Source organism: Typopeltis vanoorti, chromosome 20 (genome assembly GCF_054136105.1).
Source record: "Typopeltis vanoorti isolate ZY-2024b chromosome 20, IOZ_Tvanoo_1.0, whole genome shotgun sequence".
In the NCBI taxonomy this organism is placed as follows: Eukaryota; Metazoa; Arthropoda; class Arachnida; order Uropygi; family Thelyphonidae; genus Typopeltis; species Typopeltis vanoorti.
In genome coordinates this window covers 26,164,195-26,186,800 of record NC_143568.1, presented here as the reverse complement: position 1 = coordinate 26,186,800, position 22,606 = coordinate 26,164,195, and the positions used below count along the sequence as shown (strand labels likewise).

At 37.2% G+C, this 22,606-nt stretch overlaps 1 protein-coding gene across 1 annotated transcript in view; it reads left to right on the top strand.

Annotated features, from left to right (window-relative positions):
* LOC150095293 (uncharacterized) overlaps positions 1 to 22,606 on the top strand; it is a 590,931-nt gene that overhangs the window by 427,076 nt on the left and 141,249 nt on the right. The window contains exon 23 of the mRNA XM_090410639.1: positions 12,944 to 13,047. Coding sequence (XP_090266765.1) covers positions 12,944 to 13,047 — 104 coding nt within the window. The remainder of the gene's footprint in view (positions 1 to 12,943; positions 13,048 to 22,606) is intronic.

Genomic DNA, 22,606 nt, shown 5'->3' with positions numbered 1-22,606 from the left:
ATTTAAGATAACATGAGAGAAAGATTCTTTCTTATAGATAGTTTTCTAACAGTAACAATGATGTCCTATTTTTAACATTACAATTGTTATATTAGATTTAGGATTCTGGATTATCTACAGTCTTGTTTATAGTTAACTCTTAGGGAGAACGGTTCCGTGGGGAGAATACATGCCTTCCATATGCTTGTGATTTTTAGACCATCATTATTATTCAGATTGGGGTGGTTGATAAGAATCTGACAGGCTTTCTTAAATTTGTCCAATCAATTCTATGTAAAGTGTTCAGGGCATAATCAGAAAGGCCATCTTCACCACCATAATTATTATATTTAATGTGTCATTTATGTTCCTTTTATCTGATAGGAATTGTGCGTCCTCTTTCCCCTATATATGGTAGATTACAGGTGCAGTAAATATGGTATACTCCAGGTTGGGCCAGCGGAGGTAGTGGGTCTTTGGATGAGTTGAGTAAGCGTTTTAATTTTTGCAGGAGGTTTAAAGGTGGCTATGAGGTTATATTTCTGTAGTATTCTGTTTATTTTATCTGATGTCCCTTTAATGTAACACTAAAAGAAAGGATTCTGATAATTCATGGAGATTCAAGATTCAATCCACATGCGATGCAATCAATACGGTAAGCTGAAAATTCATGTTTCTGGTTTGATCAAACTACTGGCATTTTTAAAACGTTGTGGGGACAGCAATATCATTCCGAATTGCATCAAAATAAAGAGAAAATTTTCCTCAACAAAGGCACAATGAATACAGGGTGTTCGGGATAAATTTGACATATTTATAATTAATTATATTTTTCCGTAAGTTACATGTATTAACACACACTTCTCTTCATTTAAAAGTTTGGACCCTTCTTCATTCATATACAAGATGTCAGAAAGGATGGATAGATGGAACCCACCTGAATCATGGAAGAGAATAACTTGTATCATGATGATTCGTGCCCGCCATCAAAATAAGGATATTACGACTGCTGCCCAATGCTCCCTGAATACAGTAAAAACAATCAGGCATGAACTAGAGACTTGCAATGGTGACTACGAGGATGTAGCAAGAAGAAAGATCCCTAGCAGACGATCTGATTGCGTTCGTACAGCAGAATTCCTCGCAAATCTGCAGGAACAGGTGTTGAAGAACCCTGGCATTGGAATTCGGGCTTTGTTCGTGGAGTTGCTAACTGTAGTCAAGCCCTGGATAACAAGGGTAGCCAATGGTAGGCCGTATGTATGGCAGCAGGATTCGGCCCCTTGCCACACCTCTGGGAAAAGTCAAAAATGGTTGTCTGAAAATTTCTACGACTTCACCAGTCCAAATGTTTGGCCTCCAAACTCCCCAGACCTTAACCCCATGGATTATTTTGTATGGGGCGCAGTTGAAAAAGACACCAATCGCACTTCCAGTAATACAAAAGCCCAGTTAATGGATAAAATTAAAACAGTTTTTGCGGCCCTTCCCAGGGAGACTGTAGCATCAGCTTGTTCGAGGTTCCGAAGCAGAATTGAAGCTGTGATCGATGCTAATGGTGGTTATTTTGAGTAAATCTTGTTGATAGTATTGTAATTAACTCTGCCTGTAATGTTTTTTTGTCAATTCATTAAATTTAATAGATACAAAGAAGATTTTCTTTTTCCTTACGAAACTGTCAAATTTATCCCGAACGCCCTGTATATCACCGCATGGAGAAAGCAAACAGATACTCAGAGAACAGATCCAAGCTACGAGAAAAAACTTGACCATTACTCAAAACCAAGTACAAATTATATAAAATCTGAACTTTCAAGTTACTTGAACGCAGATATTTGGATTATTCTCAAAAAGATTAGGACAACACAATGGACCATATCCTTCAAACTAAGAAAGAAAATCTCATATCCAAATTTCATAGACTAAAAGATCAACAAAACCAACGGACATATTTGAATTTCTTCACAGTGAACATTAACAACCAACCAGAAGCAAGAAACAACAAGAGTCACCAATCGCCTGCAGGTAACAGTAGTTAAATTACTGTTACCTGCAGTAACAGCTTGTTAAACTCCAGCTTGATAAACAAACTGGATTTTATTTGTAATATTGAAAGAGGCTTAAGATTCATCCCAAATAACATAGCAGATAAAATACGTTTAGAAACCGCCAACATTTTAAATATAAATCATAAGAAAACAGAACACAAATTAACAGCGATGAAATCATTAAAATCAAATCTGAACATCATAATAACTAGAGCCGATAAAGGAAGTGCCACCGTTATTCTAAACCGAACCACTTATTTAGAAAAAATGAATCTGCTGGTCTCAGACAAGAGTATGTACCAACTTTTAACTATGACCCAACCAATAGAATAAAAAAAAAACAACAGAGAAACTACTTAAATCAATTACTACATGGCTCGAAGATACAGTCAAAAAATAAATTACTTCCGCACTACGCTCGTTGCCTGAGTATTTACGATCTACCAGAGATACACAAACAAAACACACCACTTCGGCCAATAGTTGAAGGTATAGACAGTGCCTGAATTATCACCTAGCCATGAAATTAGTGGCAACACTCAAGAAGTTGGTAGGTCATTCCCCCTCCTATTTCAGAAACACACAACACTTCATAAACATAATCAAAGACATTACATTAGAAAACAATGATTTATTAATCAGTTTTGACGTCTCTGCTCTCTTTATAACACAGTGATGGCTGAACTGGATAAAGGTAAAGGGTTTACAGTGATACTGCTGGACCTGGCTAAGGCCTTTGACAGGATACCACATGGAATTCTAATCCATAAACTGCAACATATGGGAATGGATATAGGGTTGGTGAGATGGATAGGAGGGTGGTTGATGGAGAGATATCAGAGAATAGTTTACTCAGGAGTAGAGTCCAAAAGATGGCCTGTGACTAGTGGTGAGCTGCAGGGTTCTGTTCTTGGACCAGTGCTGTTTAATTTGTTCATTAACGATATAGGGAAGGAACTGAGAGGAACGGTTCATTTGTTCGCCGATGATGCAAAGTTGGGTAGGGCAATAGTGAATGCAGAAGATGTCAAAATTTGGCAGGATGATTCGGATAGATTGAAGGTCTGGGCTAAGGAGAATGGATGTCAATTTAATGTGGAAAAATGTAAGGTTATGCATTTTGGGGTAAAAAGATTAGCAGCAGTATATCACATTGGCGGAACTGTACTCCAGGAGATTGATGAGGCCAGGGACTTAGGAGTGTTGGTGGATAGGGAGTTGAAGTTTAGGAGGCACATTGCAAAAGTAGCTAAATCAGCTCATCAAATCACTTGGATGCTGAAGAATACTTTGACGATCAGAGATAAGCAAGTTATTGTTCCTCTGTATCGAGCCTTGATAAGACCCCATCTCAACTACTGTGCCCAGATCTGGTCACCTAGGTTTCTTTTTGATGGGGAAGAGGTTGAGAGGATCCAGAGGCGAGTGACTAAGATGATAACAGGTCTATGGAATGAACCTTATGAAAACAGGTTGAAAATTTGTGGGTTGCAGAAATTGGTTTATAGGTGGAAAAGAGAGAGAAAACCCTTCAGCAATTTGAGACATTCAAATTGCTGAAGGGTTTCTATAGGATTAATTCAGAGGATGTTTTTGAGAACTGGACTGGTGGTGGGAGGACTAGGGGATATCCATGGAAGCTGGACAACAGTGTGGTTAGTAAGGGTGTTAGAGCTAAGTTTTTCACTTTTAGAGTGGTGAATGAGTGGAATAAGCTGCCAGAGTCTGTTGTGGGTGCTATGACAGTGAATGAGTCGAATAGTTGTGATGGACATGAGGGAGGCTCTAAACATCATGTTTAGGGCTTCCCTCAACGAGTCTAAGGACTCCTTGGAGTCACCCGTAATAATAATAATATTAACATATTATTGAGTGGTTGGTGTAATTTAGTACTCGTATAAAATTGATAATTTTTATTGTTTTATTTTGTTTTGTTTTTTCTTATAAAATTAGTATTTTATAGTGTATATTAGAGTAAATATTTGTATTTTTAGAGTATTTAATGTCTTTATAACATATTTTTATTGTAATATTTTGATATTAAATACATTTGTAAAATGGCACTAAAAATGCAGAAGAAATGCTAACAAAAACAGCAAAGTAGTGAACAAGAAAGTTTTCTGCACTAAAGATGATATTGAAAATAATTTAACCTCCAAAATTGTTAGGTTAAAGAAGATTATTAGACAGATGATAAGGGAATTATGAAAAGTCAAGCAGCATTTAGAGGAACACAGAGAGAGAGAGAATTAAAAAATTCAGCAGCAAAATCGAAAATGAACCACAGAATCAAGTAAGTTAGTGTGTAATAACAAAAATCTGGTAAGTAAAGTTTATTATGAAAAGAAGGATGTTATTTGATATGTTGACTCTATCATAAAACATGGCATTGATGAGCAGGTTATAACATCAAGGTTTAAAATATAACACAAGCATATTGGAAAACAGAAAGCAAAGCAAAAGCAGTTGTAATTCTAGTAGGTACTAGAATTACAACTGCTTTGAATTACAACTGAATGACTAAACTAGCGATAAATTCACTATAGGAGATGACATGAAAAAGGTTCTTGGAAGAAGTGAGAGTGGAGTGAGAAAGTAAAAATCGTTAGTATATTACGGATATGATGGAAATGAATCACGAAGATGGGTTATGATGGCAAACGATTTGATGCATAGGCTGTGTAAGTTTTTGGATCTTTGAAGTGAGTTTGAGGGGAGATTAATTTATATAATAAGGATAGCATACACTTGAATGCATTTGGTATCGCGAGTCTTGAAAAATTATCGATATAAGACATATCACAAAGAGACAGGGAAACTGAATTCTAATGGGAGGAATCATGAGAATCTGTGTGTAAGAGCAACAATATTAGGTAACCGTGTTAATGAAGGGAATGTATATTATCATGGGAATGATTATGAAGAGAGAACGATCTGTGTTTGTCCAGTTCGGACCTATCAAGCATGTGTAAAGTTGTCTGCATAAGTAAGGAACTAGATAAGAACAGAGATCTGCAAGTTGTTGAATTGTGTCATGCAGACTACAGATAAGTATATGCAGAAGAGCATGGTAATTTATTATGTCTTTACACAAATGCTAGGACTATTAGAAACAAAGGAGTAGAGTTTGTTTTTTTCCTTGTTTAACATACTGGGACTGCATATTATAGGCATTAGTGAGAACTAGCTATCAGAAGCAGACATACTAACTGGTATCGAGTGCAAAGGGTAGAGTAGGAAGGATAGAAAGGATAGGAGAGAAGGAAGCATGCTGTTCAGATGACTTGAATCCAGTTAGAGTGGAAACCTATTACTCCATTACTAGTAACTGTTTTTCATGTGGCAGTGAGTTTGAAGCCATTTGGTCTGAGATGGTGTCTAACAAGATTAAATTCATAAAAGGGTGCTGTTACAGACCAAATAAATATGATGGGTGCAAAAAAGAGTAATTATAATTATGTTGGTGCTGATAAGAATGGCCTCAAACACAAAGCGATTGTTTATACACAAATATAAGGACTATTCAAAACAAGAGAGCTGAGTTTGTGGCACTGATTGAGATGGTATGTGCAAAAGTAATTCTAATAAGTGAAACTTGGTTGTCTGAGGGGGATGTAATGTCAGGAATAGAATTAGAAGGATATATAATTTTCCAGAAGGATAGAGATGTGAAAAGAGGAGTGGGGAGTGTTGTTAATGACTGCAGAGGAATTGTGTCCACAAAGTGTGGAAGTTGACAGTGCATGCACAGATTCTGAATCTGTGTGGTACAAAGTTGAAATAAACAAGTTAGTATATCTGATAGGATGCTGTTATAGGCCAGGAGATGCAGAGAATGCTGATTGTGAAATGTTTAGTCAAATTAGTAGGGCATGTAAAAAGAAGGTGATCCTGATAGGAGACTTTAATTAGGAATATAGACTGGAAGGTGGAGTAGGTAGTGTATGGGAACAAGGAGAGCGAGTTATCTATGAAGGGTATAAGGTGCAAGCTAGAAAGGTGACGAGCATGGTAAAGAAAGAAAAGGTGCAGTGTGAGAAGAGATTGGCTTGTCAGGCCAAGGTTAACTCAAGTGAATTTTTCTGCTAAATGGTAAGCAAGAGGAAGAATAATTATAGTAGATCAACATTGGTGGATAGTCATGGAGCAGACTAACAGCTGCAAAGGATATCGTGGAATTATTGAATGAGCAATTTATCAGCGTATGTCATACTGGTATAAATGATATGGTACACTATATCAAAGAGAGGCGTTATTAGGAGAATTGGAAGTGAAAGAAACAGAGGTGTATCAGATGTTGGTCGAATTAGATGTGAATAAGGCTGTGGGAATTGATGACATATCACCACAAATTCTTAAGGAATGTGCACCACAGTTGATTATGCCCTTGAATTGGTTATTTAATGAAAGTCTTGCAGTGGGTATGGTTCTTAAGGAGTGGAAAGACGCCAAAATGGTACCACTCCACAAGAATGGTTCTAAGACAGAAGTGTCCAACTATAGGTCAGTCTGTATAACTGCAGTTGTGGTCAAGGTGTTGGAGAGATTGGTAAGGAATAGAATACAGAATTGGGCTGATGGACATGACATTCTTTATGAAGGTCAGCATGGATTTGTAAAGGGTAGGTCCTGTTTCAGTAATTTACTTGCATTTTATGATAAGGTGACGAGTGCGTTAGATAAGGGAGAATCATGTAGAGTGATATTCTTAGACTTTGCAAAAGCATTTGATAGATTACCACATTATAAGTTGGTGTACAAGCTGCAGAGAATGGCAATAGATAAAAATTACTATAAAACTATGTACTATATTGATGGTGCTGTACTGCAGGAAGTGGATGAGATTAGAGATTTGGGAGTGATGGTTGACAGTAGACTGACGTTTAGAGGGCACATTGCTAGTGTTGCAAAGGTTGCACATCGTAGTGCTGCTATGATAAGAAGTACTCTAACATGCAATGATAAGGAAGTGGTTGTGCCACTGTATATATAATATTGAACTCACCACTACCATTTCATCTTATCAGGAAACTCATGCAGATGAAGAGGAAGTACTAGAGCTGTTGCACAAACTGAATAAGAATTCTGCAATAGGAACTGATGGATTATCAGCACAGATGCTAAAAGTGTTCAGCTGAACTACTATTCCCTTGACCAGGCTATATAATTTGAGTCTCAGAACAGGGAAGATTCCACAGGAGTGGAAAGAATGTATGGTAATCCAATTGCTCAAGGGTAGTACAAAGACTGATATATCCAACTATTGACCAATCATTGTGTCAGGAGCGGTGGTGAAAATTTTGGAAAAGTTGGTTAGTACTCGCATTCAGAAATGGGTTGACAGAGAATTTCTACTTTGCAATGAACAGCATTGGTTTACTAAGTGAAGGTCATGTTTTAGCAACTTGCTCTCATTCTATAATAATGTTACTATTCACATCATACTTTTGGATTTTGCTAAGGCTTTTCACAAAATATGGCATAGAATACTGCTGCATAAATTGGAGAATATGGGATTGGATTATAAACTATTGCCATGGATAAGAGGATGGCTGACTGACAGATATCAGAAAGTCTTATATGTAGGGTGTGACTCAAGGAAAGGAAGAAGCAAAGATAGGTAGAGTAATCAGGACTGCTGCTTGCAGAAAAAATTGGCTGTAATTGTGGGCATGTGACAATGACTGGCCTTTCATTGCTAGTAAATTGAAGGTCATGTACTTCGGTATGATTAGATATCCAGTGTTCTATTATATTGTGGGATTATTCTAGAAGAAACTGATCAGGCTAAGGAACTTGGAGTTCTAGCAGACAGTGTGTGAAGTTAAGCATCATATAGCAAAAACTGTAAATACAACTCAGCGAATAATGGCAATGCTGAAAACAACCTTGACTTGTAAAGGGGGATTGGGTGATTAGGAAAGGGCAGATGTGGTGGGGAAATCACCACCAATCAATGGATGTTTGTTTACAAATGCCAGAAATATCAGAAATAAGGGGAATGAAATAAAATGGTTTTAGTGATTGAGTTTATTCATCCCCAAATCATTGTAATAAATGAAACATGGTTGAAAGAAGATGATATCATAATGGGAATAGAAATGGAAGGATACTGTATTTTTTGCGAGGATAAAAAGGACAAGAAGGGGGGGGGAATGCTGCTGGTAATAGCAGTGGAATTAATTCCACATAAGATAGATATGAAAAAGGGAAATAGTGGCACTGGTTAGGAGGCAGTGTGGTGTAACATGGAAGTTGACAGGAAGACATACTTTGTTGGATGCTGTTATAGGCCTGGGAATGTGGACAGTGGTGATGAAGAATATATAAGCAACTTGGATTAGTGAACAAAGGAAGGGTAATTATTATGGGTGATTTTAATTATGGCAGTATAGATTGGCATGAAGAGTTAGCATCTGAGAATAAGGAAAAAGAATTTTTCAACTTCTTTAGAGATAATTATCTCAGGTAGCACGTAAAGGAGGGCATATGAGGATTGTGAGTTTTAGATCTGATCATATCATCAGAGAATGTAATTATGAGTGGAGTTTCACACGTTCCTCCAGTTGGTGTGAGTAATCACCTAGGTTGTGGCTAGCCATATGCAGACTTCTGTGAGGAAAGGATATATGTGGAATGATAAGGTTGGTGATTATGACAAGCTTAGGAGACAACTTGGAGCTATAGCATGGAATGAGGAATTGACCAGTAAGGAAATAAATGCTGCTTGGGAACTGACAAAGAAATACATAACAGGATCAATGCATGAATGAACTCCGAAGGCCAGAAGGCTGAATAAGGTTGTGATGAAATGGATGAACAAGGGGCTTAAGCATAAAATCTTGAAAAAGGTACTTTGAAAGCAGTACAAGATTAATAATAATCAATTTCATGAAGAGTATAAAGAACAGCCAAGGGGAGTGACTCAGTAAGGGAAAGAAAAGTGCAGTATGAGCAGAAATTGGCAAATCAGGTGACAAAAAAACTCTAGATAGTTTTTTAGATATGTGACAAGTAGAAGGAAGAATGATTATGGTAAGACAATGTTAATGTATGAAATTGGTCGAATGATAACTCCTGCAGAAGACATTGCTGAGGTGGTATTCCTTGATCAATTTATAAGGGAGTTTCATCCTGATCAGGGAAGAATCATGAGGAACGTGTAGAGAACACAAGAGAGGATGTCCAGTGAATGGTCTAGTTCTTGAATGTTAGAAGAAAGTGGAAGAATTATAGCAGCCAATTCAGAAGAGCAATGCCCATGAAAGTACCTATAGGGCAGACATAGTGCTAAACCAGTGTGCCTATGATAAAGTGACTATAGGAAGTGTGTGTGTGAGAGAAGGGTCATCTGTTATGCAGATTGCCCTCTTCTGAATATCATCAAGAATTCTTAGTTGGAACAGTACTCCAAGGCTGGATGGATCTGAGACTTATGGAGTCTTAGGAGTTGAAAGGAAGAGAAGTAATATTTAGAATGGAAAAGAATAATAAGCCTTTTAGAGGCTAAGGAGGTGATGCGAGTAATATGTTTGTGCTAGGATAAACTGCAAGCAACAGGCAACCCAAGAAGAGAAAGTTGATCTTGAGAGGAAACAGTGACATTATCAAAAGTGAAAGGGAATGAGATAAGTTTTTTTCTTTTATGTAATAAGGCAGGCTTGAGTTTTTTTGGCATTGAAATTTACTTAGTTGTCTTCACCCCATTTCAGGATGTTGAGGAGGTCAGTGTTGAAGTCACTGATTATGGAAATCTTGAGGCATCTGATTAGGTTACAGCAGGATTTATCGAATAATGAAGATCACTGTCATCAGCAAAACTGTGGATAGGATTTGAAGTCAGAGAAAGGAGGTCATCGATGTAAAGGAGGAAAAACATGAGTGAGCGCACAGAACCCTGATGCACTCTAGCACTGATGGAGGAAATCTGATGAGAGGAAGCCATCCACCATGACACACAATGAATGATCAGTAAGGAAGCTTGAAATCCAATTAGAGAGTGTAGAAGGGAGGCCATAAGATGGCAGTTTGTTCAGGAGGCTTCAGTGCTGGATACGATCAACTTTCTTAGATAAAGTAAGGGCAATAACATGAGTTTTTCCAAATTTTTTTAATAGCCTGAGTCCAAAGGGAGGTGTGAATTAGCTAAGAGGTTGACTGTAGAACAGGAATGGCAGAATCCATATTGATGATTGCTAATTAACTGATGAGTCTCCAGGTAATGAAGAAGCTGGTTGTTGATAACCTTCTCCATCACTTTTGAAAGTACTGAAGTTGAGAGCAATGGGGTGAAAATTAGATGGCTGACTATTGTCTTTCTTTTTTGGGTAGAGGCTGGAGGTGGTGGGGGTTGCTTCTATGCTGTTGTGTAGATGCCAATAGAATATGAAAGTTTATGTAGACAATACAGGATGGGTATCAGTTCTAGAGTCTTGAGCACAACTAGAGAAATACCATCCAGACCAGGAGCTTTATTAGTATTAAGATTAATGAGGGTTTTTTTCCTAATGTCCTTTTGGCAAAAGTTCAAAGGAGGCGTATAATGGGCAATTTTTAGAAATACGGGAGGTGATGTAGTATTAAAATGAATTAGGATTTTTTTCTGATGTCCTTTCGAGAGTTCAGAGGAGGCATGCAGTGGGCAGTTTTTGGAAGTACAGGAGGTAATGTACTTTGGTCGTCCAGGCAGGAGTTGGAGGAAAAAACTGATGCCAAGAGGTCTACTTTTTCCATTTTGCCATCAGGATGCAAGAGAGGTGGCAACATTGAAGGGCAGAAGTTACACCCTTAACAAAGGACCAGAAGGCTTGACTGCCAGTTGAGCAGGAGGCGAGTTTGTTGCATTTCATTCTTATGAAGTCTGCTTTTGAAAGATAACTTTTTTTTACATATGTTTCTATGTTTTGTAAGCTGAATGAGAAGTTGGAGTTTTTAATTTTAGCCATCAAACATAAGCGACATTTTATCATGGATGGAAGAAGCACATTTTTTTGAGAACCAGGGATTGGATATAGCTTGGGGAGTTGCAGTGGAGTGGAGTATGAATCTCATTCTAGTGAGAATTGTTTTGGTTATTAATTCAGTGCAGGCGTTTGGATCAAGAGAGTGAAAGCAGTAATCTGACCATGGAAAAGCAGCATGAAAATTCTGGAGGTCATCTTAGTTGGCACAGTTAGTGCCATAGGGTAGGTAAGAGGCTGAGATTGGCTAAGCGGAGGATGCACTGTAGAGAAGGAGACCTGAATAAGATTGTGGTTGAAGTTGCCAAGGTGAGGGCAGATATGCATGGTATATTTGGAGGGAAAATTGGTTTCAAAAAAGATCAAGAATGTCGGTAGAATGATGAGGATTGTCTGGTATTCTGGTTGGCAGATTGACTACTTGTGTTTGGTCATGACTGATGGCAAATGATTCATCTTTCCTACCAACTTGATCTGTGAAGCTGGAGGAGTAGGAAAGTCAGTTTGTGTTGCAGACATTAAAGTCCCCAAGGAGGACAAGCTCACAATTTGGATAATTAGTTTCTATGAATTCAGTTTTTAATGATAGGAAGTCAAAAAGGGCAGCAGGATTCAGAGTTAAGAGAGTGGTAAAGCCAGTAAATAAAGGCTGCACAGTGAGGTAAGGAAATCTTGAGCCAGAGCAGATCGAAAAGTGGGGATTCTAACTTTTATTGCCTTTGACAGGAGATATCAGATTTTCACAAAAGTAGATATTCTGCCCTTCTTGTGAAATGCATCATATAGAATGTAGCTGGGATAGTTGAGGTGGACTGTGGTCATGGAGGATGACAACTGAGGTTCTGTTAGAAAAAAGAGATCAGGTTTTGATGTCTGTAAGTGGTTATGCCACTAATGTTTGTATTAATGCCTCGAACGTTGGTCAAATGAATGTGGAAGTGTTTTTTCATTGGAAAAAGTGTTGGTATTGTTTTGGATGGGTTGGGGCATATTTTTTATTATTTGTTCCAATTTTTTATTTATTTATTATATTTTTCATATTTAATTTTTTTTTTTGTATCCACAGTTTAGACCAGTATTTTTATGATTGACTTTCATATGTAAGGTGGTTGATTCAGAAAACAAAGAGAAAGGGCATGCAGCCAGGTTGAGGGACTTGAGTACATAACTTACACACAGGGAGTGCCCACACTTTATTCCAAGTTTAGCCTCGGACAGTGTCATTTGCATGCTATTGACCTGGTCTCCCTCCAAGCATGACCTGTCAAGGTAAGCAGCAGCAGGAGTATTTCCCAGCTGATCAGGGAGTGTCCCACCAATGTATTACCACTAGGTAATACATCGGTGGGACGTATGTAGATGTAGATGTGTAATACTGTTTTACTGCTGTACGTTCAAATTGAGCAGAAACTGGCTCCCTAAAACAGTGTAATTGAGTATACCCAGCAAGGCCATCACCCAAACTCCATGTGAGAAGAAAGGGGAACCAAAATTCTGGATGATACATGGTAGAAGCCACTTCACACCTCAAAAAAGGATGGTGGTGTTTCATCATGTGATGAAAGATATCTACCACCTAGAGGTCTAGTTGGCATTTCCTCACCTCTAGGGAAGGTGTGTATTTAAAAATGGATTTAAGAAAATAATAGATGGCTGAATAGAACAATTTAGCCATCTATAAAACATTTTTATCTAGATTGCAACTAATGTCGCTGTTATTTTCTTGTCACCAACTCCCCTCTTGTGAAAGTGTACTATAAAGATACATGAAACTAATAAAGATATTAAAATTTTTTCTTTCGACAATCTCCATGTGGAATTAATAGAGGATTTAAAATAGCAATATATTCCACAGATTCATTACTTGTTCACATATTCATTATTTTTAGTTGTTTTTATTTTACACAGCTGATGATACACGTAATGATGATTTGATATACGTTTTATATCGAATAGGTATGGTATGCAGCTTGCGAGCAGTCATTCTTTTCCCTGGCAGTTGGTTATGGAAATATTGTAATGTTTGCTAGTTACAATGACTTTAGAAGAAATGTGGGCAGGTATGTTGATTTTGAGTGTTTCTTTTATTATTATTATTTTTATTTTTATTTTTTTTTTTTTGCTGTTGTTGTTATTTAGTTTAGTAAATATTGCCCATAAATTGTCTCATTTATTTTGTAATTAAAATACTGTAGTTAGTATTATTTCTAATAAAATATTTATTGGGGGGATAGGGGACTAGAAAGTTCTGATAAACTCCTAGAACAAAAATAATATTAAAGCTACCGATATAGTTCGCCCACCGTTTGCAGGTCCCTGCTTCGCTTCTTTCCAAAAATAGTCGATTCATGCTGAAGGGGAGAAAAAATGAAGGATGTCCGAATTGGTCACCAACACGCGAAATCACATGCTTTATAGGTAAAATTTTCCAACTGTTATACAAGCAACATAGTTAACTAAAATAACCATAAAAGAGAAGTTAATTTTCCGACCGGTAATATTAAACAACTCATCCCACTATACGGACTGATTACCCTATTATCGGAATGGATTCTCCTTTTTCTGAGATGCACAAAAGTGTCAAGGGACCTCAAATCGGTGGGCGAACTATATCACCAACAAGAAAGAACCTATCTTAAAACTCTTTAACCCACTGACATTTCATCAAGTTATAATAATTTGTTCTCTTTCTTTTTGAATATATAATAAGACAAAAATTAATTAATCTTTATTCTAGGTGTTTATCAGAACTTTCCAGCCCCCCCCCTCCCCATAGTATTACTGCATTGTTTTCTCTGGTATTAGTATTATCACAGGAGTCTTTCATACTTCAATCTATATTGGTGGTTGATAGAAAAATTTTAATATCTTAATTAGTTTCATGCATATTTATAGTATACTTCATCACAAGAGAAAAAAAAGTGAATTATTATGATTGAGTTTGGTGGCTAGCAAATCATCATCATCAAATTCCTGATATACCCTCAAGGGGTGTACAGGATATGATAGTAGTACATGAAAAATTACATCATTACTAACTTCCTATCTACAATTTTCCTACCAATCAGTCTGTTACCTGTCAAGACTTCGACATTATCAGATCTAATATTTCTGTCTTATAAGGCACTTTTTACTGTATCAATCCACCTATATCTTGGCCTTCCTCTGGGTCTTTTTTCTGCCAACCTGGCAGAGAACACTTGTTTTGCTAATCTTGCCTCTCCCATTCTGTTTAAGTGAAGATACCACCTGAGAATAGCTCTGCTAATGCATTCCTGGATGCTGACAATGCCAAATTCTTTCCTAATATCCTCGTTTTTAATATGATATTGCCATTGATGCCATCTATTCATGCCTCTAACCTTTCTCAGGACCTCTCATATATGTGGTCTGTAGTCTTTATTGCTCTCAGATCCATAAGTTAAAATTGGCTTGAATATTGTCTTGTATACAGCTAATTTAGTGTTCCAACTAATTTCTCTGTTATTCCATATAAATTTATTCAGTTGACTTCCTACCATACCAGCTTTGTTGATTCTGTTATCTATTTCCATATTTAATTTACCATCTTCACTAAAAATCATGCCTAAGTTGCTAAAATGTTTTACTTATTCTATAGGTTCTCCATTCACAATGCAGTTGATATTTTCATTGTTTCTGCCTATTTTCATTGTCTTTGTCTTTTTAATGCTGACCCTTCATACTATATCTATTACAAAAGCTATTCACTTTAGTCAGAGAATCTTGCAGACATAGTGTATTTATTGAGAAGTATAACATCATCCGCATAAAGGCAAAGGGCTGAGATTAACATCTCCAATTTTGATATCAGATTTAATGCCACTTTCCTTCATAATGTGATCCATACAGATAATGAATAACAGAGGGGATAATGTACACCTTTGTCTGACAAGATTTAACATTAAATAACCTTCCTGTACTTCCTTCAATTCTAACTGCTGACTTACAACACAAATAAAGACAAAGTATTTATTTAAGAGTCAACATGGATTTGTGAAAGGGTGCTCTTGTTTTAGCAATATGCTAGCCTTTTATAATAAATTTACAAGAACATTAGATGAGGGAAAGGCATATACTGCAATTTTCTTAGACTTTGTGAAGCCATTTGACAGGGTGCCACATGATAAGCTGATTTTTAAGTTGCAGCACATGAGTCTGGATGTCAGATTGGTCACCTGCATTCAGGATTGGCTGTCTGATAGGTATCAGAGAGTTGTGTATGGTGGAGCAGTTTCATATATTTCACATATGCAGATATATATTTCACATATATATTTCACATATAAATATATGTGAAATTCGCATATATTTCACATATATTTCACATATGCAGGCATATACTGCAATTTTCTTAGACTTTGTGAAGCCTGATAGGTATCATATTGGCTGTCTGATAGGTATCAGAGAGTTGTGTATGGTGGAGCAGTTTCAAGGAGGCAGAGGGTTACAAGTGGGGTCCCACAGGGCTCAGTACTAGGATCTATATTGTTTAACCTTTATATCAATGACATTGCAAGGGGATATTCAGTTGTTTGCGGATGATGCAAAGCTGGGAAAGATTATTAGTAATAGTGCAGATGTGGTAGCCCTGCAAGAGGATTTGAATAAGCTAGATAGATGGGCAAATGAATGGGGATATCAGTTTAATGCAACAAAATGTAAGGTCTTGAGGTTTGGGAAACATTGATGGGATGCTGCATACTCTATGGGAGGAGGTATACTGAAGGAAGTAGGGAAGACAAGAGATCTGGGGTTGATGATTGATAGAAACCTGAAATTTAGGGGACATATTGCAACAGTGGTGAAGGTATTGGTAGCTTTCTCCACCTTTGCAACGAGTTGCCCTGGTGTTGTATCACTTTACCCTAGTCCTGAAGATACTTCAGGCGCAAACTTTGTTTGCTCACACTTGGATAAAGGATTAAACTAATTTTATTATACTCTAACCAAGTGAAAAAATAAACTTTCAACATCTTTCTCTAAATCCAGAGTAATTTATTAAAAAAGGGTGGCACACCATTTGGCAACTCCTATAGGTAGAGATGACCTGCTAATGCTTCTGGCTGGTATCTCCACTTGGGCCTGGCTCCCACTGAAGAGACCTCAATAAAGGTCGAAACTAGTCTGGGTAGTGGCCCTTCCTTTAATGCATAACATTAGACATATCCGCAAGGAGATGTGTTTTGCATTATAGGAGATACTGAGTTAGGAGTGTTGGTAGCTTTCTCCACCTTTGCAACGAGTTGCCCTGGTGTTGTATCACTTTACCCTAGTCCTGAAGATACTTCAGGCGCAAACTTTGTTTGCTCACACTTGGATAAAGGATTAAACTAATTTTATTATACTCTAACCAAGTGAAAAAATAAACTTTCAACATCTTTCTCTAAATCCAGAGTAATTTATTAAAAAAGGGTGGCACACCATTTGGCAACTCCTATAGGTAGAGATGACCTGCTAATGCTTCTGGCTGGTATCTCCACTTGGGCCTGGCTCCCACTGAAGAGACCTCAATAAAGGTCGAAACTAGTCTGGGTAGTGGCCCTTCCTTTAATGCATAACATTAGACATATCCGCAAGGAGATGTGTTTTGCATTATAGGAGATACTGAGTTAGGAGTGTTGGTAGCTTTCTCCACCTTTGCAACGAGTTGCCCTGGTGTTGTATCACTTTACCCTAGTCCTGAAGATACTTCAGGCGCAAACTTTGTTTGCTCACACTTGGATAAAGGATTAAACTAATTTTATTATAGTGGTGAAGGTAAAACACAGGATTGCTGCAATTATGAGAAGGACACTGACCTGCAGAAATAAAAGGGTTATCATTCCATTATATAAGTCACTGATCAGACCACACTTAGACTATTGTTCTCAGATTTGGTCCCCAGGATTTGAAGAGGATAAATTAACTGTGGAAAGGGTACAAAGATGGATGACAAAGATGGTTTCATGACTGTACAGTTTTGGTTATGAGGATTGGCTGAGAGAAGAAGGAGAGGTGATATGATTGAGACTTTTAAACTGTTGAGAGGTGGTTACAGGGTTGACACTGGGGAGTTCTTTCGCTTGGTTGAACAGCGGGAAGGAGTGATGACATGAGGCCATCCCTGGAAGTTACGAAAGGAAACTGTGAGCAAGAGGGTGAGGAGTAGTTTCTTTGCATGGAGGTGCGGTTGAACCGTGGAATGCATTGTCTGATGGAGTAGTGAGAGCAAGAACAGTCATTGAGTTTAAGGAGTGGTATGATAGACTTTGTGTTTCTTAGGGGGGGGGGACCTCCCCTCGATTAGTCTTGACAGACTTTATGTTCTTAGGAAGAACCTCCCACGAGAGTCTTTTGACTCCATGGAGTTCTGAATAGTAATAATAATAATAATATTGCTTGATATAATGCCCCTCTCGGGGGACCCTGTAACCCCTAGAGAGCACATCCCCTGAGTGGCGGATAGGGCAGCCCACCATGTGTGTGTGTGTGTGTGTGCGTGTGTGTGCTCACGTGCATGCATGTGTATATGATAGGATGGTCCGAATATACTGAATAAGGACTCATGGACCAACAGGGCCATAAGGGGCAATCATCTTGTTTGTAAGGGAAGCAGCACTCCCATGGACCCCTAGCTGGACCTATCTCCTCTCCTTCTACTACTTCGAGGAAGATCCACTTACTTTAATCTTTCCTATCAGGCCTTATTAGCCAACTTTTCTTATTTTATGATCCTTATGCTATTAGAATACTCAAGGGCCATGGGGTCTTTTCATTTCTGACCTTACAACTATGCCCTCTCTATAAACCTTACTGTAATTCTTCTATAATCTACTCTTTCCCCCTTCAATATACCCTATTCCTCCTATGGGTTTAAATTCGGAAGAAGGCTAGCTCAGAAGCCTTAAGGTAGCAGCCCTACCACTGAACTATTCCATCGTCAGGCTAGTCCCCTGCCATGGAGAACATAATTCTACTAGTAAGCTGACAGAAAAAGATAATCGGATTGAATCTATAGGAAACAACCCTGGAATGGAAAAGGTAAAACAAAAATGGAAATGACAAAATATAATACACATAGCAAACTGGAATGTAAGAGGATTAGCATATAAAGAAATAGAATTAGACCAATTATTAAATGAAAGAAATTTTAAAATAGCAGTAATAACTGAAACAAAAAAGAAATTAAAAGGGACCATGAGAACTGAAAATTTTAATGTGATATATAGTGGAGTATATACTGATGAGCTGGATGATGGTGTGACTGTTTGTGCAAATTTCTCCCTGTATGTGTGGGTTTTCTATAAACAGAAAAAGATAAGGAACCATCTGGAAGCCATGTGATTAGTGTATCCAAGAAGGGCAGACAGTCATTAGCTCCCTCTTCCATTGTGAAGTGAATTTTAGAGTGTTGGTTATTTAAATGCACTAAAAATATATCGAATATATCTGGACCACGTGGCTAAATAGCAAACACATCATCAACATAGCTTAGCCAAACCACTAGTTTGATAGTGACTGTATTTATAGCTAGCTTTTCCAAGTGTTTTATGTAGAAATTAGCTCAAGGGGGAAAAGGGGGGACCCACTGCTGTCCGATTTAGTTGTTTGTATATCTTTCTTTTCCATGCAAAGTAGCCTACATGTACTGTAAATTTAAATAGTTCAAATATATCTTGGGGGGGGGGGGATGTGACCTTAGCAAATCAAGTTTTCAAAATGGTACATTTGTAGATAGTGAAGTAATATCAAAAATAATTATTTCTTCTTAACTTTTTAAGATATGGTTTTTCTAAAATACTTTTTTGGTGAACAGATTTTTTAACAAAGGAGGAAGAATTATTTTTGAGGGTGGGTAGTAATTTAGTTGAATGTTTAGCAAGTTTTTATGTGGGACTGTTTATACTATTCACAATAGGGCATGAGGGTGTACCTTGTTTGTGAATTTTAGGTGCTCCATATATTCTGGGTGTTTTAACATGAAAAGGTTTGAGTTTGTTAATTGTTTCTTTTGGCCAGGAAGTAACTTCTTTAAATAATTTGTGAACTTTATTCATTTAAGACTTAGTAGATCATGATCTATGATTTGGTATGTAGACTGATCTTTTAAAAGTATGTGAGATTTGCTTTCATATTCAGCTAAATTCATCACCACAGTTGCATTACATTTGTCTGCTTTAATTATAACAATATGGTTATTACTGTATAGCGCTTTTAAAACAGTGATTTCCTTTTGTGGGATATTTTTTTGGGAAGCTTGGAATGTATTAAGATGTTGGCCACATCCAAATGAATGTTATTGACTGTTGCTGGAGGCAATTACTATATTCCCTGTTCAGTGGAAGCCGTTATTTTAGCTTTTGTAACTTGCCTGGGAGTAATGCCAAAGTGTGTTTAGTCCTTGACTAAACACACTAACAATTTCATCCATTAGGGCTACTGATGATAAATCCACAACAACACGATCTTTTTATAATGGCTGTCGTTTCATAGCACAACAACAATGGAGGATTTAAAATTTTTTTCTAGTGCCAATTTTTAACTTTAATGAAATTTTTATCAGCCATTGCATCAGAGATGCTGTCAAGGACATTCCACAGTTGTGAGTTTAAAATGTCACACAGTTTGTCACAAAGAGCATTAATAGTTGTATTTATTTTTGATAGCTCCATATAAGTAGCACTAATCTGTTCACACAATAGTATTAAACTTGCCCATTTGTAAATATGCTGGACTTTGGCCAAGTGAAATTTGCTTTTAATCCTGATGCAGTTTAATATTATTCATGTCTCGGCACCTCTTTAAAAATGCTAACCTATTTAGCTGCTGTGCCAATTTTAACTTCCACTTACCGAATTGTTGTGCCCTGTGTATGATATTGTCCCTGTGAAGAATTCTCAAATGCATGGAAAGACTTGTGTGTTGGCAGTACATTGTGCATTTAAATAGCCAACACTTTAAAATCCTCTTCACAGTGGAAGCTAATGACTGTCTGCCCTTCCTGGATAAACTAATCCAAATTCCAAACCTCAAGTATGGCTATATAAATTTACCAAAAATTTGGGAGACAGTCATTTTAAGATCTAATTAATACTTGTTTTCTCCCTTTTTCTAACATAGATGATGCCTAATTAGGACTTTAGTTCCTTGTGTTGACCGTTACAATTTTTTAAACTAGTCCCGCTGTTATACCAAAATGGCTGTTGTTTCATGTACTGTGATAATGTTGTTTCATGTACTGTTTTTGTGCAATGTAGATGCTGGATATAATACCAGTGAAATATCAGCAAATAAGTTATTTATTATTATAAATTATTTTCTTACAGTGCTTAAGAGTCAAATCTGGTGTGAGACAAGGATGTACATTATCCCCTCGGTTATTCATTATCAAAGCCGTATAACTGAGAGCAGACATCCACATAGCCTTTAAAGGAATGCGGAGAACTGACCAGGGCTTCTGACCTAATGTCTAATCCTCACCTTCTCGTGGTGCACCCTGTTGGATATCTACCTGAATACTGAACGAATGAGGATGGGCTGGCAATTTGGGATTTAGCCGACCAAATTGTATTCTTATTCGTTAAACCAAAATACAAAATAATGGTACAACATGACAAAATTTCATGCCGGCTGTGGGGGTCATCCAGTTAAATAAGGTCCCCCCATTGTTTTCGCCAGGGAACCAGGGAGAACACAAAAAGTCAGCTACTGGAATAAATCTGAAAACACACCCCAACTCAACATCACCAGAGTTAAAGATTGGTGCTATCAACATAAGAAGCCTGAATGGCAAAGAAATGGAGCTAGCTGAGGAATTAGATAAGTACCAGATTGAAATAATAGGGATGACTGAAACAGAAAAGGCAAAAACCAGTGAGATCTTTCTGAGCAATAAATACAAAATGTTATATTCAGACAATGACAATCAAGGAAAATAGTTATTCAACACAAAATACGAGGCTAATCTTCTTGAATGGCTTCAGTCTGAAGTAGAGTAATGTGGGCAAATATGAGAATGGAGAACTGGACAATGAGACTTATTTGTGCCTATGGTCCCACAGAAGGTTCTATTAAGGTAGAAGTGGAGGAATTTTTTGAGGCTTTAGAAAAAGCAACTGACACAATGAAAAAGGAAAAGTTGGTCCTTGTTGAGGATCTAAATAGCAGAGTAGGAAATGATTGTCGGACATACAAAAATATATTGGTAAAATTTGAAGAAAAGAACAAAGCTAATAATAATGGCAAATGCCTGTTGGATTTCTGCTCAAGACATTGACTGGTTATTACTAACACAATGTTCCAACATAAAATGTGCACAAATTCACATGGAGAGAAGAGGCAAGGAATAAGAAAAGTCTCATTGACTATGTTATTGTTGATAGTGATGTTTTCTCCCTGGTGCAGGACACCAGAGTGTACAGAGGATTTGAAATTGGAAGTGATCACTATTTAGTCTTGAGTAGGATAAAATTGAATTTCATATTGAAAAGAATAACATGCAAGAAAGTTTTAAAGCGAATAAAAGTTGAGCATCTCTCAGATGTGAACTGTAGACTAAAATACACAAACACATTATTGAATAAAAAATTAAAAAGTTTGAGAACAGGAACCAAACATTAGAGATTCAGTGGCAAGCTCTGAAGAAAACACTGATTGATTCAGCCAGAGTGGTATGTGGTGAGGTTGTCTGTAAGGATAGAAAAATTAGAACTCCATGGTGGACACAGGAAGTTAAAGAGGCAGTGAAGGAAAAGAAGAAAGCATAACAAAAGTTCCTGGCAAATAAGTCTGCTTGTGATCTTAGAGAATACAGAGACAAATGTAAGAAAGCTAAACACTGTGTAAAACTAGCTAAACAAAAGTCATGGGAGGACTTTGGCAAGAACATAGGAAATAAATATCAAGAAGGTAGCAAAATATTCTGGAGGTTTGAAGAAGCTTAGAAATTGAGAAAAGAATGCTGTAAATGGAGTAAGAGATGATAAAAGTGACATGAAAAACGGGAGAAAAAGATATCCTTGAAATATGGAGTAATTACTTTGAAAAACTGCTAAATGAAACAAGCAGTGATGACAGCACAGTGATAAAAAAACAGTGACCAGGCATGCAGTAAGGAATACATATCCATACTTGAAGTAGAAAAAGCCATCAAATGCTTGAAATGTGAAAAGGCAGGCAGGAGTAGATGATATTCAACCAGAAATGCTGAAGTATGGAGGTATAAAAGTCTTACAGTGGATGCACAGCATAGTCCAGAAGGCCTGGACAGAGGGACGAATTCCCGATGATTGGAGTAGAGCTCTCACAGTACCCATATATAAAAAGGGAAATAACACTGAATGTGAGAATTACAGAGGTATTTCCCTACTGAGTGTTCCTGGTAAGATATATGCAAGTATACTTGAGAAATGGTTGAGAAGAATTGTGGAAGAAAAGCTTGTTAAAGAACAAGCTGAATTCAGTTCAAATAGAGGCTGTCAGGATCAGATCTTCACTTTACGACAAATAGTTGAGAAATCATTTGAATATAACAAAGATTTGTATTTAAGTTTTCTCGATTTGGAAAAGGCATATGATAAGGTGCCAAGAGAGAAGCTATTCAATATGCTACAGTTATAT